The sequence below is a fragment of the Lampetra planeri genome, chromosome 6 (genome assembly GCF_965212315.1).
Source record: "Lampetra planeri chromosome 6, kcLamPlan1.2.h2, whole genome shotgun sequence".
NCBI lineage: Eukaryota > Metazoa > Chordata > Hyperoartia > Petromyzontiformes > Petromyzontidae > Lampetra > Lampetra planeri.
The window spans coordinates 2191929-2210427 of NC_136112.1; the positions used below are offsets into that span (position 1 = coordinate 2191929).

General features: G+C 51.4%; 1 protein-coding gene across 2 annotated transcripts in view; it reads right to left on the reverse strand.

The window, feature by feature from the left end:
• LOC144719380 (uncharacterized) overlaps nucleotides 1-18499 on the reverse strand; it is a 50896-nt gene that overhangs the window by 19610 nt on the left and 12787 nt on the right. The window contains exons 2-5 of one of the 2 annotated variants that reach the window (XM_078595252.1): nucleotides 10341-10690; nucleotides 6846-7028; nucleotides 4287-4616; nucleotides 2712-2977 (exon numbers count right to left, since the gene is read on the reverse strand). In XM_078595252.1, coding sequence (XP_078451378.1) covers nucleotides 2712-2977; nucleotides 4287-4616; nucleotides 6846-7028; nucleotides 10341-10446 — 885 coding nt within the window. In that variant the 5' untranslated portion in view covers nucleotides 10447-10690. Of the gene's footprint in view, nucleotides 1-2711; nucleotides 2984-4286; nucleotides 4617-6845; nucleotides 7029-10340; nucleotides 10691-18499 lie in introns of both variants that reach the window. The other variant, XM_078595251.1, reaches the window with a different exon arrangement.

Below are 18499 nucleotides of genomic sequence, written 5' to 3' on the forward strand. Positions count from 1 at the left end.
TATTTCACGGCGAGGATTACAATTGAAGCGTGTGCGGCTCGCGTTGCTGTGACAACGGCAGCGGGGAAATCCAAGCCGGTGGAACGGCCTACGGCTCCAACCGCCGCCCACCATCAGTGGTGACTTTTGAACCAGCGGTTATCCAGATTAATGAGACCCGTGGTGCCCAAAAACGAAATAATAAAAAAACGCCAGTTTTAAAAGCAGAATCCAATTGATTAACGGCAATTAGTTCCCGATAGAATATTAAGTTGGCAATGTTTTTGTTTTGGCCATATACATGTTGTTGTTGTTGTTCAGCCACTGCTCTCGCAGCCCCTGTCTCTCGAATTTGACGCCCAAAGTGACAGCATCGGAGCGACAGCACGGCATAAAAAAGCTTCCGTATCCGATGTTTGTTGTTGAGGAAACATCAGCCACTGGATGTGGCCGGCCTCTGTTAGTGTTCTCCTGCAGCCTCCCATCTCATCTCGCTCCACTCCCCACCATGCACTCTCCTACCTCTCATCTCACTCTACTCCCCTCCACGCACTCTCCTACCTCTCCCCTCTCATCTCACTCTACTCCCCTCCAAGCACTCTCCTACCTCTCCCCTCTCATCTCATTTTACTCCCCTCCACGCACTCTCCTACCTCTCCCCTCTCATCTCACTCTACTCCCCTCCACGCACTCTCCTAATTATCCCCTCTCATCTCACTCTACTCCCCTCCACGCACTCTCCTACTTATCCCCTCTCATCTCACTCTACTGCCCTCCAAGCACTCTCCTACCTCTCCCATCTCATCTCGCTCCACTCCCCTCCACGCACTCTCCTACCTCTCCCCTCTCATCTCACTCTACTGCCCTCTGCTGCTCACAAACCACATGAACATAAGTAAAAACAAACAGCCAATGGATGAAATTAAACGTCAAAAATGATTGTGCACTTACCTTTATCATATTTAGACGTAAAAAAACCCCCCACCACCACTCAAACTCACCGCAGCCACCGCCGCCGCTAACCAGAGAGACGCGTGAACCCGCGCGCGCCCTGGGCGGTGGCCGAGGCCTCAAAGGCGGCACGGCTCGAAGTGTCCATCTCTCGCGACCGCTCGCTCGCATGTGCGCAGCGGACCGCGCCCCGCGGGCGGTTTTTATAAACGCGGACGGAACTCGCGGGTGGCGAGAACCTTGCAGCGGAGCGGCGTGTAACAATTACGCAGCATAATCGGAGCTGCGCCGGAAGGGGCGGCGGCGGCGGCGTCGTTACGCACATGCAGACGGCGTGCTGCCGGCCACAGCGTCGCATTACCGATGGGAACGAGGCCAAAAGAGACACTCGGCGAGATCACTGCGGGTCCGGCCGTCTCCGGGCGGGGAGTGGACGCCGGCAAATGCATCCGCTGGTTGAGCGCGAGATGGGATTGAATTCCCCAGGGTGCGCGGGATGCAAACGGACGAAAACACGAAGTCCGGGAATTACCTCCGCTTGCAACGTGGCCGCCTCGTGCTTCCCAACGGAGCGGCCGCCTCGTTTTGTTCGTATGTATTTTTTGTAAGTGATTTGTTTACCTTTCCTATCGGGTTCTTATATTGTTTGCTGTTGTTGATGTTGTAAGATTTGGACCCCCGTTTCCCGACTGAATATCTGTGACAAAAACTGCTTGAAAGCTCATCGGATTCTTCCAGCATAAATAAATATTCTGATTCTGATTCAATCGCAGTCAACCGGAGATAGCGCAATTCACTCTTGCGAGCGATGAGCGTGATCCGCCAACCCTTTCGCATGAAGCGCTAAATCAGAGGCGTGCACTGTCACCGACCGACTATTTGGACGGCAATTTATTTAATCGCTCACTCAGAAAAGCCCTCAAGAAACATTTTCAAGAGGAATTTTCACTTGTGCCATTTGGCGAACGCATTTTTGTCTGAGTTTGCATGTCGGAGGGAAGTACAGTACCTGGGGAAACCCCACACATACTAAGGGGATACCGTTCCAAACATAATCTGGCCGGATAGGTCGGCCACCTACTTGCTGTACTGCCATCAGATTGGGAGTGTCACACTATGCTGGCTCATCGGCATGACGTCACATCACGTCGTCACATTGTAGAATATGTGCATGTAACCACCGACCCCATACCTTCTTATCTCCAGGTCTCTCTCTTATCTCAGCTCGGTACAGCTTGCGTCTTGTCTACAGCTCTCCTGTATTTATCTCCTGTTTATTTGCTTTCATCTGGATAATCCGTATCTCTCTTCTCTGCAAACATCTTATCTCGAATTCTTGTTGAGCCGTATCTCTCGGCAGGTCAAGGTTTTAGCAGACCACTCCTCCGAGGGCCCCCCGTGGGCCAGGCGTGGCCCACCGGCCCGCCAGTTGAAGAACCCTCACGTAAGCGATCCGCCATTGTGCGACGCACGCTTTGCCCCTAAAGCTGACCGACAGGGGAGCACCGCGGATCCGGCAGAGACGACATTCTGGGTCTACAGCACGGACAGCCACGACGGTGGACAGACAGGGGCAGAGAGGGACACACGTAGAGACAGTGGGAGACAGAAACTGAGAGACGGACGGTGCGCGACAGAGACAGAGAGACAAACGGTGCCCGACAGAGAGATATGTCGGGTCAGGATAGAGACAGGCGGACAGAGACGGACGGAGAGACGGCAACAGACAGAGGCCGACAGAGACAGACTGAGCCCGACGGCGGCACGAGGAGTGCGCTCACCAGCACGCGGTCTCCCATCTTGAGGTCGCGCTCCGCCCTCTTGGCAGAGCCGCTCTCCGACAGGTTCCCCACCGATTGGCTGCCGGTGCGCGCCAGGTTGGAAGGGCCCGACGCCGCAGCCGCGGCGGCGGCGCCGGCGGCGGCGGTGGCGGCGGCGGCTGCGGCGACGTTGGAGGAGGAGGAAAGGAGCCCGGCTTCGCGCGAGGAGAGGGCGGAGCAGGAGGAACGCGGCGTGGTGAGCGGCGTCGTGGAGCTGGAGCGGGCTCCTACGCCTCTCGTAAAAAAACAAAAAACACACAAACGACAAAACCACGCGGTGGCGATCACACTTGGAAACCCACAACGGCCTTCAATGTGATTTTTTCGGCTGCAAGCGGTGGCTCGTAGCTCCGGGTTGAGGAGGCTGGTAAATACGACTCGGGATGTCCGGTCGTGGGTGACGTGTACAGCTTAGTTGAGACATTTAGATGCCGTATAAATCGAAATTGTGCCCCCCAAGAAATTCAATGCCACTTCATGACCAAGGGGTCAACATTCGATTTCAAGAACCTGATTGTTTTTGTCTCGTGATTACCGCCTCAGTTTAACACATAGGCTTTCGTGACCAATATTATCCATAAGAAGTTTTTGGGTGAGATTGCGTGAATATAAATGTGTCATTAAACCCGCCACCATCCGACGCAGCCAATTAGTAAGGTTTGTCACGTAAACAAAACATGCCAATTCGTTACTAGTGTAGGGGTGTTACGGAGGGGCTGTATACATAGGATCACACGGGAAACAAACACAGTGGGCGGGGCTTCGTGAGTGCACGGGGAGGTGCTCTCAACGACGTCCGCACCGGGCAGCCTGGGGGGCTGGCCCCACCCCTCAGCGGGGGGTTTTTGGTTTAAAAGGGGATGAGCCGGAGAGCTGGGGGAACAATGTTAAAGCTAAACCAGTGAAGACCGAAGATCGTCTAGCTAGAGCCCTGGACTCCCCTGGGTCGTCGCCCTTGTCAGGGCCGCGCAGGACCGAGCCAGCGGCGTGGTCCCGAGAACCAGAGCTAGTGCTCTGGGACTCCGGGTACCGTAGCCCGACTTACCAGTGTCGGGCCAGACAGCCTCCCCTAGCCCGTTAGTGGAGGACTAGGAGGTAGGTCAGAGATAGCTAGCAGTGTATTCCCAGCTAGCCGGGTGAGGGGGCCGATACCCCCTCCAGTGTTGTATGTCCGCGGTTGTGACAACTGTTGCGGAATAAATACGTGTGCCTCAACCCCGGCGTCCAACAGTCCTCAACGATATTACACTAGTACAGCACATTGATGTGTTGGAGAGTAAACCCACAACATTTACAATTCCAGTACTGTTGTGGGTTTACTCTCCAACACACCGGTGCACTGAACTAGTAACTAATCGGGACTTTTTTAACGTGAAAAACCTTCATAATTGGCTGTGTTGGGTGGTGGCGGGTTTAACGGCACATTTATATTCACGCGATCTAACACAAAAACCTCCTCTATTATGAATTACCGCCTCGTTTGTACATTGCTTTTTCCCACCCCTCCCCCACTCCCGCCACGTCGCTAGAGCTCACCTCCGCCCATCGACGCCTGCCCGTGCAGCGGGGGGGTCGCTGCAGGAGACGCGCAGCGCCCGTCGACCGCCGACCCCGGCGCCAGCGGGCGGCGCGACAGCTTGGAGGGCCTCGTGAAGATGCCGCGCCCGGCCTCGCACATGAAGTACCGCACGCCGGAAACGGCGCCGTCGTTCTTGCCCGTGGCCTCGTCCAGGACAATGCCGGCCCACTGGCCCGGTGCGAACTGCGTCTCGCCCAGGTACTGGATGTGGCCAGGCTTGCTGCCGTTCACCCAAACGCGCTCGCCGATGATGAAGTCGTCGATAAATTCATCACGCTCCTCCGAGTCTGCCGTGGGGGTCGCGGGGTCGCGGCGACGGGAACGCGGGTCAGAGACGAAATAAGGAAATTACAGTTTCGCGAGAAGGAATTTAATAACAAAAGCGAGGAAACGATTGATGACCAGTTCTAACAATTTTGTAAACGATGTGGAACGCATTGGACAGAAAAGTAGGTGTGCGTTGCGAACGAATACAGAGCAGAGACAATGTTTTTACCTAGACATCACCTCCTGCATGCGCTATTGAGAAAAAAATTGCTTGTTCTTTTTCCCAGTTACACGATGGTCTCGTAACCGTGCTATCACCGTCACGCCACGGGACGATGCACGTTTGCATTTGACATTCTTGTCGAGCAGTGTAACATCCCCCCCCCCTCCGCCGCCACCCCAGTGTTAGACAACGACCCTCTGTGGAAGTTGACGTCATAGAACTACTTCTGAGGTCCCTTCAATCGCCTCTTATCCACGCTAAGAGTGGCACTGCACCTTCTCATTCACAGGCCCCGCTACAGAAGTGCATGCCGCGTGAATCCAAACGGGCACGTTTGTAATCCTAGCAGCTGGAAATATGCCAGTTTAGGTGACAAGCTAACACGATTATCAAATAATTATAATACTCTACAAACATAACAGACAAAACACTTTTCAAACAATGCAATTACTATTGCAAATATTCAATGAGTGAATATTTGCTCACGAAGTAAATGCTTGTGGGACGAGCCACGTTACCTCCGTCGTCAGTGGGTGCTAGGGTCGAGAAAAAGACATTTTGGCTCCGTTACATCACCCGTCACCGCCACACTGGCAGCAGCGCAGCTACGTCCTGACGCCACGTAACGGCCAATAAACCGAAGGGCACTCAAACACCCTTTCATAAGTTCCCTTGGCGACCGCCTCTACAGCGGGAGGCCAGCCGAGTTCAACTGCCAATTGAAATTTTTGGTTTCAATTTGGCTTAATTCTACAAAAGTGCCTAATCGAAGCTCTCCTTTACATGGCCTCATTAAAAATAATATTAATAACGATTGACAGCCTCCTTGTCAATCCAGGGGTGGATGAAGGCCTCCCCGCACACGGGCAGGGCGCTGCTTGACCATACTTCACCACGCGGGTCAGTGGTGGTCATTGCGCGATGGCTCCGGCAGACGCAGCTGCCGCATGTGCGCCGCTCCGGCCTTGGCGTCACGCTTTTAAATCCCTCATGTGCCCCCCCACCTCCTCGCCAACCAATAGACGCCCCCCAACGAGCCGGCAACCAAACCGCCCTCAACTCCAACCCTCATCCACAGGCCGGCCACCCAGTAAACGTGCAATGTTAGCCGAATGTTGCCCCAACGTTGGCCCAACAGTTCCACGTTTTCCAGGCAGCTCCTCCCTCCTGCGGAAAACGATTCAATCGTGCGTTTGTCAACGCGATCGCCACGGGACCTCGGCCGTCAACGCTGTACACTGCGTTCGCTAAAAAAGGCTCGCATGCCACGCCTAGTTTCATGGGCGGCAGCTCGCAAATTCAGACTTGCTCAATATTATCGATTTGAAAGCGAACAAAAAAAACCCCCACACGATTGCTCACGGTGAAAAGCACACCACCGACAGGCAGAAGAAAAACAACAACAACAACGCGAGCTGGTTGTTTATAAATCTGCCCGCTTGGCGCTATCGTTCGAGCAGCCGAACGACAAGCAATACGGGGATCGATTCAGCCCATCATTCCCCCCGCGACGATTGTCCCAGCTCGGTCACTAATAACTGCACAAAACCCATCACGTAAAATTGGGATTGGCAGATAAATTGGTTGCAATTCCAGCTCTTAAGATTGCTAAAAGTATCAGTTTGACTGTTACGTGATGTACATTCCTCTCAGTAGCAGCAGGAGTGGGAAAGTGCTGCCCCCCTACTGTCGACTGGAGGTGACCTGAAGTGATCTCAGTAGCAGTTCTGCGACATCTACTTCAGTGAATCTTCCCATTACACACAGGGTTCCAAACGGTGTAATTGTCCCATGACTTGAGGCTGACAGCACGGTGTGGATAACATTGAGTGGCATTTCCACTCAATCTTGGGCATCCTGGGAATCAACCAACCAACCAGTCGATCAACAACACCAACAACAAGCGCAATAGCGTGATGGCCGATTCTCCGCCACAAATATCTGTGCCCACTCGCCCACCAATCCAACCGTCCCCCGCTTGTTCCCCCCCCCCCACCCCCCTGCCTCGCCCGCAGTCAGTGCCCACCGGCCTTGCTGAGTTTGGCGCGAGTCGAGTCGGTGTGCGTGGGGCTCGACGTGCCCGGGACGTGCCCCGCCGCCGGCGGTTTGGCAGAGGTGCCGCTCATCGTCGTCGTTGGCGACGCCGGCGTTGCAGCTGCGGCACAGACGGTGGCGGCAGCAGCAGCAGCAGCAGGGGCCGTGGCTGCAGCTGCGCGGGGAGCGAGAGAAACGGACGTTGAACAACATCGAGGGAGAGAGAGATCGACGTCTTGGAGGAAGATGCAATAATAATGGTGGTTCTGGTGGAATACATGGGACCCCCACCGCCCACCAGAGTAACGTGGACTTTCCACGGCTGGCGTAGGGTCATCGAAGGAGATGAGCAGTGGTGCATGCTCATTTGAGGGGTAGAGACACTTGCTTGACTGAATTAGTATTTCTTTAGTTGCAATAGCACTTTCTATGAAAGTGAGAAGACCTTTGTTAAATCGAACAGTCAGGGAGGAAAGTGAACATGCTTCTATATGATTTGAATAGACCACTATGCGAGTGAATGGGCCTACATTAAGGTAACTGGGCACATATTTGAAGGAAATAGTGATTGGTAAAGCAAATCAAATAGAGTGCTTTATTGTCTTTTTGTAGTGTGCCTGATGATAAATGTTCAATAACGACCACAACCAGCGCAATGCACGCTCAACAGCATCAATAATAATGATAACAAGCAGCGGCAGTCACCGCTACAACCGAATAATCATTTTAATATTTTGGCGAAATCCTTAATACACCGACTGATAAATGCAACCTCCCTAGAATTAATTAAACGGTCAGTAAACATGACCTAGTTTAGCCCCGAGAGGCGGTGGTGCTCTGTTTATTATTCAGAGCTGTCTTCACCGTGGCGTAGGAAACATTTAAATCATACAAATTCGTAAATCACAAATACATAGATCTTTTTTATGCCAAGCATGTCGATGTTTGAGATTTTACATGGTTTTTTTTTTGGGGGGGGTCCAAATCCAGACAGATTTTCGCGAAGGGTATCAACAAATATAAAAACGCAAGTAAAATCTAGAACCATCGGGCGGTTTAAGCGGCAGTGCGATGGAAAGCTCGCGACGCGGCGACCGCAGCGAGCGGCTTGGAGAGGCCACGTGTGGGCCCTCCGGAATTCCCCGGGCCGCTGGACATGCTGATCCCATCGGGATTACGAGCCCGAGGATTAATCCTGTCGAGGCAGGATCACAGCGCCGGATTGAGCGGGCCGGCGCAAGCACCGCCGCGCCGGTCCCCCTAATGCCATGGTGTAGATTTGGCCACGGGTCGTGCCATCGCCGCATGGAATTTGCGAAGCCAAATTGGCGAACCCTGGCCTAGATTCCTGGCGGAACCAATTTAAAAGACGACCCGGTTTTCTGCCACTTTTATCTTTTTTGAGATGAAAGAAGCAGAGCCTCGAGGGCTTTGTTAGAGATAGATTTTGAAAGAAAGTTTTTGTCGTCTTCATCCCAAATATTATTGGAATTGTGCCATCGTCGTCGTGTCCTTAGACAAAGAATCAATTCAGAAATTGCGCAGAGCAGTGCTCCTTTGTGCTAGAGGAATGCTCCACAGAATCGGATATCACAGAACTACTGCTGAGATCCCTTTCAGTGAAGTGACCTCGTATCGACACCGGCGTGGCAGCACTTTCCTACATGAAAGACGGCAGAGTACTGTCGTTGTATGACACTCAAACTGATATTTTCAATTCTTCGAGATCAAATGTAGCCAAACTAAGTGTAAAACAAAATTTTAGAAGACATGTGTGTGCAGTCCCTGGCGATTGATATGGCAACCGATTGCTGTATTTAAATCTGAATATTTATTTAGACTTGAGGAATCCGAAGAGCGATAAAGCTTCTTCACACAGATGTCCAGTAGGGCTGGGTAAGAACGTTACACCAACAAACAATACAAAAACACGGAGTGCAAAGTACAAGAAAGGTAAACAAATCACCCAAACACATACAAATACAACAACTAAACCATCCCCATCCTACCAGACAAAGCCCACGGAGGTATTAACTTATTATTCAAAAGCGACCTGACCACCACAAATGATAGCTCAACAAAGTGGCCCATCATTTGGACTTTTACAGCAGCAAAACAATCGAAATAATCAGACAGCCCAGTTGTGTTCTACACATTAATAGAGAGTACAGAAGTTGTTGTTGTTGGCTCACATGGCCAGAGGGGTTGAACTCTCTGACCCCATCACCACCCTGCCTCACCACCCCGGCTCACCCCACCAACCCCGGTCTGCGCGCGGTGACTTCAATTCCGCCTCGAGGGGCTGAATGAGTCAGTGCGGCACTCTGTCCCCCTGGCCATAAACGGGCGCTGTCTGATGGCTTTGCGATTGATTCCAATCGAATGATGTGGCCGCTCCGGAATAATCATGAATGTGGGGGCCCCGTTTTTCACCCCACAATTCCCTAGCCACCGCTACAGTCGAGATTGATTTAGAAGTGCCCCTTTTTGTATTTGGAGCGTTGTCCTTCCCCCCCGCACCTCCGATTAGCACGGTTGGCTGGCTATGTTACGGTGCGAAAGAAGTTCAACATACATAGAGTGATGAACAATGTACAGCCCTTTTGTAAATCTACTGCTGGATGAAGGCCTCCCCACGCCGTGCGGATTGTGGGGGGGGGGGGGGGGAGGTGGGGGTTATTTGAGCGTACTTCACCGTGCTGGCCAGTGCACATTGGAGAAGGAGGCGGGGGAGCATAGAAGTGCAGCACAGCGAGTGATGTTGCTGCACTGGCCCCCGCTGTTCACGGTGTGGCATAGCCCTGGTGTCACCTACAACAACCTGGCTTGGGCGGTGGTTGCCCATCCAAGAGCTATCCAGACTCGATCCTGCTTAGCTTCTGAGATCCGACAGGATCGAGCGGATTTGCTAATTATTTGGTCACGGGCGCTGAATGTTGGTGGAGTTTACAAAATCCCGGACCCGGGCCGTCGAGGCAGCTGTCGTGTGCATGATCCACCAACTCTTGCTCCCAAAGCGATGGATTGCAAGCGAGCATCAGCACACCCAGAAACTGAAATGAAGTGGAGGAAATGGAGAGTGACCTCAAGAGCGTTTGTTGTGTGCCTTGTTTATACCGAATTCTTCTTTAACCATAGAAATGGTTTACAATCACTTCCCGAGTAATGATCTCAAATTCCCCTTTGTTCTGGCACCTCGAGGCATACTGCATGGGAGGCATGGTATAATTAATTCTTAATGATGATGAAACAACCTTGCTAGAGAGTATGCAAGCGTCCACAAAGATGGGTCACACAATACCACGTACTGCACTGCCATCTCCTGGCCACCGTAAAAGCCCGGCGGATCTTTGAGAGATCCACAAACATCTCATGAATCCACCGACTCCTGCCTCTAAGCAACTGAACGCAAGGCGTGCGGTCGATCACGATCAATAACGATTGACAGCAACCGACTTACAGATCAACCTCCCCGAGCCGCACTCACCCGCGGAGGACGAGGAGGAAGAGGAGGGAGAGCGGCCGAAGGAGAAGCCGGAGCGGCCGACCTTGTTGGGCGCCTTGAGGCCACTGGGCTTCAGCATGTTCATCATGGTCGCCGCGACCGCGAGCCGCCGGCAGCGGGAGGGGGGGGGCGATCGAGATTAGGAGCCGCCGCGAGGGCAGGGCAGCGACGGCAGCCGGTGGCAGGAAGGCAGCTCGGGGAGACGCCGGGCACAAGTGCTTGCGGATCGTGAAGTTGGAGGAGGAAGTGGGGGCGGAGGAGGAAGCTGGTGCCACCACTTAGAGGCCGTGGGGGTAGACTTCTGTGGCTTCCACGCAGTGTTGGGCATCACCCTGCGGAGGAGAAATGGGGCGAGCGGGCAGGCAGACAAGGGGGCGGCTGCTGAGAGCGAGAGATGGAGCTGCTCGAGCTCGCACGAGTTTCTAAAGACCGGTTATTTTTTTTCTTTCACGGCAATTATCCAACCGCCAAATGACTGTTATGACATCACTCTTGGCAGCGCTGAAAAGGAATCCGCTATTTCACAACAGAGGAGATCTCGCTGTTACAATCCATGAAAACAGAGCGCAGCGGCGCTGGCCCGGAGCAGCACCAATAATAAGTGGATTTTTTTGTTTAAACTGAAAACTAAGCAACATTTTTTTTGAATGCCGGCGTTCTCCCTCCCTCCCTCACCACAGCAACGCATGTTCTCATGTGAATTCCAACAGCCGTGACAACCCAGAATCCACAACAAACAAGCGTCCCCACTGCAACCTTCGACAGAAACATCCTACCTAGGATAAGCACAGGGCAACAACAACGCCGCAAACACAACGCTGCTCTTGCTGCCTCACTCCCCGTCGCCTATTGCCCACCACCCCCAAGTTCTGATAACATTGCTCAATCACAAGGAGCGTATTTGACTCCTTATCCGTAACACCTCCAAAGTGCTGTTTGGTGCTGGTCACTTGGCGTGCCAAGCGCTTGGGCCTGTGCTGAGCAACCGTGATTTCGCGAGAAAAAAAAAGCCATCACTACAACAGCAAACCCCAAACAATGTCGTCTTCAACGCACACAACTCTCGCCAACTACAACAACCATCAATTACAACCCCAATCGCCACCGCTGCAACCTTTGCCCCGCAACTCGTACCAACACCGTCAACAACAATTACGGCCACATCCACAGCCAGCATCTCCACACGCGACAACTCTGCATCTCCCCCCGTATGACCCCCAAGACACGAGAAGCATTTGGAACAGATGGCTTTGCCAATAACAAAGGAAACGCAAAATATGTTCGGAGTCAGCGTGCTGCCACCCACCCTTCCCCCAAATGTACCCCCTCAGGGAGCCTTGTCCCATCTGAGCATCATGCGGAGCCTGTAGTGTGACCTTGCTTAGAGGGGGGGCATACAAAAACTCCGGGGGGGGGGGCAGCGCATCTACAACACGGTCAATGTTAAACGAACTTTAAACGGATGTCAAGCGCTCAGCGAAATGAGTGGCGATCCGGATCCGATTTTGTCTGGCGTGCATTCTGCTCTGGATAGGATCCCAACCCCAACGTCTACAGAATATGAGCAACGGCTGTGGCACTTAATTTTTCCTGGAGTGAAATATTTACAATAGTTTAGATGTATAGGGCATCCTTAAACGATGATATTATTTAGATTATTTTGCTGCTATAAATGTCCAAATGATGGGCCACTTTGTTGAGCTATCATTTGTGGCCAGGTAGGTTCTGAAAACTGAATTAATACCTCAGTGGGCTTTGCCTGGCAGGATGGGGATGGTTTAGTTGTTGTGTTTGGACGATTTGTGTTACCTTCATTGTACTTTTCACTCCTACCGTGTTTTCGTACTTTGTTGTCGTAGCGTTCTTACCCGCACCTACTGGACATGTGTGAAAAAGAGCTTTATCGCTCATCGGATTCCTCCACTATGAATACATACATGTATTCTGATTATGAAAGCCTAAAGAGAGAAGACAGAAAGAGGGGAGTCGTTTTTAAATACTGTACCAACATTCTTTTAAGACCGAAACGGGAGGAGGATTTCTCCACAACTCTGGCTGTCGCCTGATGATGCTGATTGGTGTAATTACGAGCGAAATGTCACGGTGCTCAAATTGTAAATGTTGTAGATTTACTCTCCAACACACCGGTGTGCTGTACTAGTAACGAATTGGCATGTTCTGTTTATGTGACAAACCTTACGAATTGGCTGTGTCGGGTGGTGGCGGGTTTAACGACACATTTATATTGATGCGATCTAAGCTAAAAACACCCATTATGGATAACATTTTTTGACTTAAATACTTCGTAAGAATTTAGAAGGGGGGTGGAGGAGGAGGGGCTAGGTTTTGGAGGTGTTACGAGGTGTTTTGTGAAGTTTCCGTTACGGGTTTTTATCGCTATTTACACATTTGATTGGCGTTGGCATTGGCCAGGCTGATAAGCCCCATCGTGTTGAAGTGAAGCCTCCACATTTGGAGGTTTCCAGAGGAGGACTTCGCAGCAGCAGCGAGCATTGGTGTCAATCCTGTGCTAGTGATGAGTCCTAATAATAACAAAGCCGCTCTTCAGTTGTCTACATCTGCATCGCCGCTGCTGCTGCTGTCTGTCGGTCAAAATTTGCTCAAATTTATTTTGATTGTGACATAAGACGTAACATACAAAGGTTTTGCTAATATATCTTAAACGCGTGATATAATTATTCGCTTTTACCCTTTGTGCACGAGCACTTTGACACACTTTCTGAAATGTTCCTTTTTTATATTTATATACTGTATACTGTATAAACGAACACTGATGGATGGATTGACGGTTTACCAGCCGGCACTATTTTTCCATGGCTGTGTTTCTAGTCATGTACAGATTTGATTGTTGGGTATGTAGGGTGGTGTCAAGAGGGGGGTGTAAAGAAGGGGGTGCAAGACAAGGGGGGTGGTGGTAGTAGTAGCAGTACGTTGGGCCCTGGTGACGGAATCCACGAGGTTCCGCTGTTTGCTCTCGATGGCGATAACAGCAACGCCCGGCGGAATGTGGCGAGAATACCGGGCACCTGTAAACTGGGCAGACACATGTGACAAAGAGCTTCGGAGCTCATCGGATTTCTCCAGGATTAAGAAAAAAAACATTCCGATAAAAGTTTCTGGTGGGTTTGGGGCCGTGAGAATCGTGATTTGTTTGAACGGATTCGGGCGGCCGCTACACGGCAGCGCGGAACTTTTCATCCCCCAGCAGAACTTGAGTTTGGAACTCCCTTGCCCTCTCCCCGCCTCGGTCGTTCAAACTTTGCGTAATAGTAGAACGTAATTACAAGGGTGGTTTCAAGTCATTCCCAGACACTTTTCTCACGGACAAAAGAGGTTTAATTCCAGGATTACGGCGGCTCCCTTTTTTCCCCTCGGCACAGTCTCCCGCCCACAGCACCGGCAATTCTCAAAGCCACCACACTCACAACACACAACCACCACACTCACAACACATGGCCTCCACACTCACAACACACAGCCATCACGCTCACAACACACAGCCACCACGCTCACAACACACAGCCACCACGCTCACAACACACAGCCACCACGCTCACAACACACAGCCACCACGCTCACAACACACAGCCACCACGCTCACAACAAGGCAATTCTCAAACCCATGCACGACTTGTGTCTGAATGCCCAACGCAGCACAGATGCGTCTCTGCATTAACCATGTCAGGACAAGCCTCTTAGAATTTTCAGCCATTTGTCAATCCACTGCTGGTGGTGGTTGTATATCGCCACACTGGTAAGTGCGAGATGGTTAAAAGGCAGCTCCGGGAACGGCTCAGATATCACTCAACATTGATGTGAGCCATGGTTGGGAATCGAACATAGGTCACTGGGCTTAGAGTGCAATTGTAAACGATTGCACGACCCTCCCCCGTGCCCCAACTTCATATGGAACGTAAATGATAATTTAAAGACAACAACGTTGTGTACTAAATGCATGCAGTTTTACTGGTAGGAACCCATTGGTTCCACCAGCCCACAAGGGATTATTGTGTCTGTCCGTCCGTCGTGGAGGGAGGGGCTGGGTGGGGAGGGGCTGGGTGGGGAGGGGAGGGTGAGGAGGGGCTGGGTGGGGAGGGGCTGGTCACCCCGTGGTGCCCTTATAAAACTCAACGTTTAACCTACTCACGCCGGCTCGTGCCCGCCCTCACAGTCGGGCATATTTGCGGAATACACCATGCCGCCATTGACCCTGGCCATTGACCGAGCAACCCAACGTTCCTACCAGCTCCCTCCGCAGGAATGTGTTAGCTAAAAAGACGAGTCTATGTCTCACGAATTAACACTAAATTAGATTCAGTTCCTAGTCCACCGGCTTGTCCGGCGCCTTTCTGAACCAACGTTTTCCAGACGCATCTGTTCAAGGAGACGTCAAATCATGGGTCAGTTCAACTTTTTGAATTTCATCGGCAGAGTCAGGCCGATAAAACCATGCAAGGGGCTGCCAGATGTTAAAGGCAAAGAGCATTCCCCTTCCACCATCACCTTGGGGATCGTTTACTGCAAAGCACCTGGTGACCTTAAATTAGCCTTCCTGCAGCTCTGTCGGGCGCTTTGTATTGTGAGCATCAAGCCCTCCCGCATTGCCACCGTGATAACTATAATAATAAAAGAAGGATACATTAATCAGCCTTCAGGCCGGGAGATTTCCAAGGTCAATATTTTTTTACGATGTAAGCTGTTTCCTGCACGCAGTACTCATCAGTGAGTCACAGCCGGTTGGCGATCGTAGCTCGGATATTTGCGTCATACCGACAATGTCTGTTTCGTAAAAATGTAAAAGAACAAACTATATTAACCCAACGGCATTCTGGGAGTACATTTCAGCAGCTTTGACTCGATAAAAGCAACTCTTGGAAGGGATTTAACGTAAAGCGTCTCATCGGCAGAGTGGGGCTTGCTTGAATGAATGTTGGTGAACTGCCAGATGCTTTTATTGGCAAGCACCTCTGTTTAAAATATGGGTCATTTTTCGATGCGCAATGATATACAGCGTTACTAAATAGTGATTCGCGTTGTTGTGGCGAATATAAGGAACAGAACGGAAATGCAGATAATGTGTTTCCTTCATACATCTGTCTCTCCACGTAAAAAAACCCCTAAAATATTCTCTACATAACCCACCAACTCCCATAGCCTTCTGGGAGTGAATCATTTCAGTGGTTTGCTGGTACGTATATAGTGGGGCGGATGTCGTGTTCCCGATAACGGAATATTTTTTTTGGGGGCGGGGGACCTCTAAAAGATGGAAAAAGATTGAAGATAAAATGGAGAAAAAAATAAAATTGGAAATCGCATTCCCAAAGCTGAGCAAGTAAACAGCGCGCAAAGCAAATGCTGCCTTTGTTGGCAGCTGCATCTCCACGCTGCACACAGACATCACGGGCCACGCAGTCCCGGTTTAGTGCCGTTACTGCACAGCAACTACTAAAAGATGCTCCGTTATAGCCTTTCACAGACTGTTGGGGCAAGGGCTGATCGGGAGTGGCAACCGATGAAGGCTGTCAGAGCACACCACGGGGGGTGGTGTGGCCAGCACCACTTTTGTCTCCCCGGTGTTGAGGTTTACACACCGCACAGGGTACTCATTTGAGAGCTGAGTCAAACTAGGGGAGGCCCAGGACGGGTTTCAGACATTCGTCACCAATGTTGGCTGAGAGTGGGAATCGAACTCGGGTGGCCGGAGGTTCGTAGTGCAGTGTGCTAACCGCTGTGCCACCGCTCCCCACTTCAACAGGACATGGCACTGTACCCTATACTTGTAGCATGGGAATGCGTGTTCCAGAATTTGCTGGTGATTTTTTTTATTAACCTATCTTTTAATATCGCTTAAATTTGTTTTTTTATATATATAGAACGAGCAACACAAATAATATTTTCTTTTAAAATAAGGTTACAAGCTCTACATTTATTTTTCTATTTTTATGCTTACGGACATATCCCGGGAGGGCTGTGTTAAGAAACCCCATACACTGTAGATATTGTATACCGTGGGCCCCCCCTCTACCCTTTAATAACCCCGGGCATTTGAAGGGAACACTGCGTTCAACTGTCCCGTCTCTTGTGCCGCGTGAGCCGTGCGAGTGGCTTCCTCTCTCCTCGCTCTGTCCTCCACCAGACCCAGGCGCGCTTCTGCCTAATCTGCATCCGCCGACATCCGCGGCCATCTGGCCCATTCATCTCGGTTTAATAACCTCGCCATCTCTCGACCTTTTTTTCCAGAGAAGTGGTTTGTGTGTGTGTGTCTGGCGAAATCGTGATTTTCGTCAGGCTTCGTACGGCACAAGACACATAGGATAGTGAAAATGACGAAATGCGCAGTGGTCACCTACTAGGGGTGTAATTTGCCCCGTGGATCGTGATGATGATACAGCAGCAGAAGGTTCAACGACCTCACGTGAACAAGGACAACAACAACAACAAACCGCACCATCCACGCCCCGCTCGGCCGAGCCCTTCACAAGCCACAAGCGCGGCCACGACGAGAAGGGAGCTCTGCTTAAGAGCCCTCCCTGGTCGTGGCATTGATTGCCAGGAAGCAGCAGCAGCAGCAGCCGCCGCCACCTCATGAACGACGTAATCAAAAGCCTCCGTGTGTGCAGAGCTCTTGTAACACCAGAAGGGTCGGTTGTATGGCCCTAAAGGTCACATTTGTCAAATAAAAGTGCCGAGTTGTCCGCCTTATTTAGTTATTTAGCTCTTATCCGTGACACACAAGCACGGTCCACATTTTTTGTTGATGTTGCGTGGACAGTTTCAAGTAGATTTTGCTGAACGAAGGCAAGAAATCGGGAGGAGACCAGGATCGACGTCTCATTTGCAAGATTGACCTCGGGAGTCACCAAAATATGACATGCAGTGGCAGAGCATGGTTGTCATGGGCCCTGCAGCAAGGCATGAAATGTGGGGGGGCCTCCACCCTGTCCAATTCTACCGCCCCCCCCTCTCTCTTCGTATCCCGGTGCCTGGACCCTTCCGGGCCCCGTGGGCCCCAGCGCAATTGCACCGCCTGCACCAAAACTCGAAATCTGTACGCGGCGTCTGGAGCCGCGCTCTCGCACCGAGTTTGTGTGTGTTTTTTATTTTTATTTTGAACCGCACTGTACCGTGCTTCCCACGTGCGCGTTAATTACAGCGGTGGTGTAAACCGATCCATCGTGCGCGGGACACGCGATTGAGGGGTATAGAGTATCGAGGCATTTCAGGGCGGCACCGGCGAAGAGAGCTGACAGTCACCGGCATCGCGCGCCGTCAGACAAGCCGCTGTGGCCGTCTGGAACGCCCTTGCGTCATTGGGAAGCCACTGGAGCTATGCACTTTTCAATAATCTAGATGGAAAACTCATTTCTTTAGAACTGATTTTTGTGTTGAGTTTGTTGTCCTTCTCCCCCCCCACCCCCGGACCTGTGATTAGCGTGGTTAGCCATGCACGGTGCTAAAGAAGTTCAACATACTGTACATACATGTGGTCAACCCAGTCGAGCAGTGGTGGTGGGAGAGCATGTGCCACCTTCAATCAAGTCGGCTGCAAGCTCAAATCCTAGCTGAAGGTTGCCTTGGCCCATCATTAAAATCAGAATCAGGGGGTTGTTAAACTGAGTACCACGTCACGAGATAACAGCGCAGAGATAACGACAGCCGTTGGGATAACCGCGCGAGATAACGACAGTCAAGTTCGCCAACCGATGAAGCTCGGAGCAGTTTCAGCGAAACGTCGTCGCTCGGCGCACGCCGATGTTCAATTCAGCCGTGAAGATTATCAGTAATACACCGGTGAGGAGGATGTGATCGCTACATCGGCACGTATCAATAACATCTGCATAAAGGTGACAACCTAGTCGGGTGGTGGAGGGGTTAATGACAAGCATTTTGGCGTCAAACCACCAGAACGTGGGTCTAACACGAAAAAATATAAAGGTTCCTTTGGACAAATTCACGCATGGCTTAAGGAATTTTCACCACCGGCTTGTTTATAACCCACTGGGTCGTAAACAGATGTGGGCGCATGGAAGTGCAGCACAAGACCAATGGATTTTTCCACACTTCCCTCCGCTGCCCACAACGTAGGCCACCACAGCAGCAGCCTCTAGGGCCTGGTATGC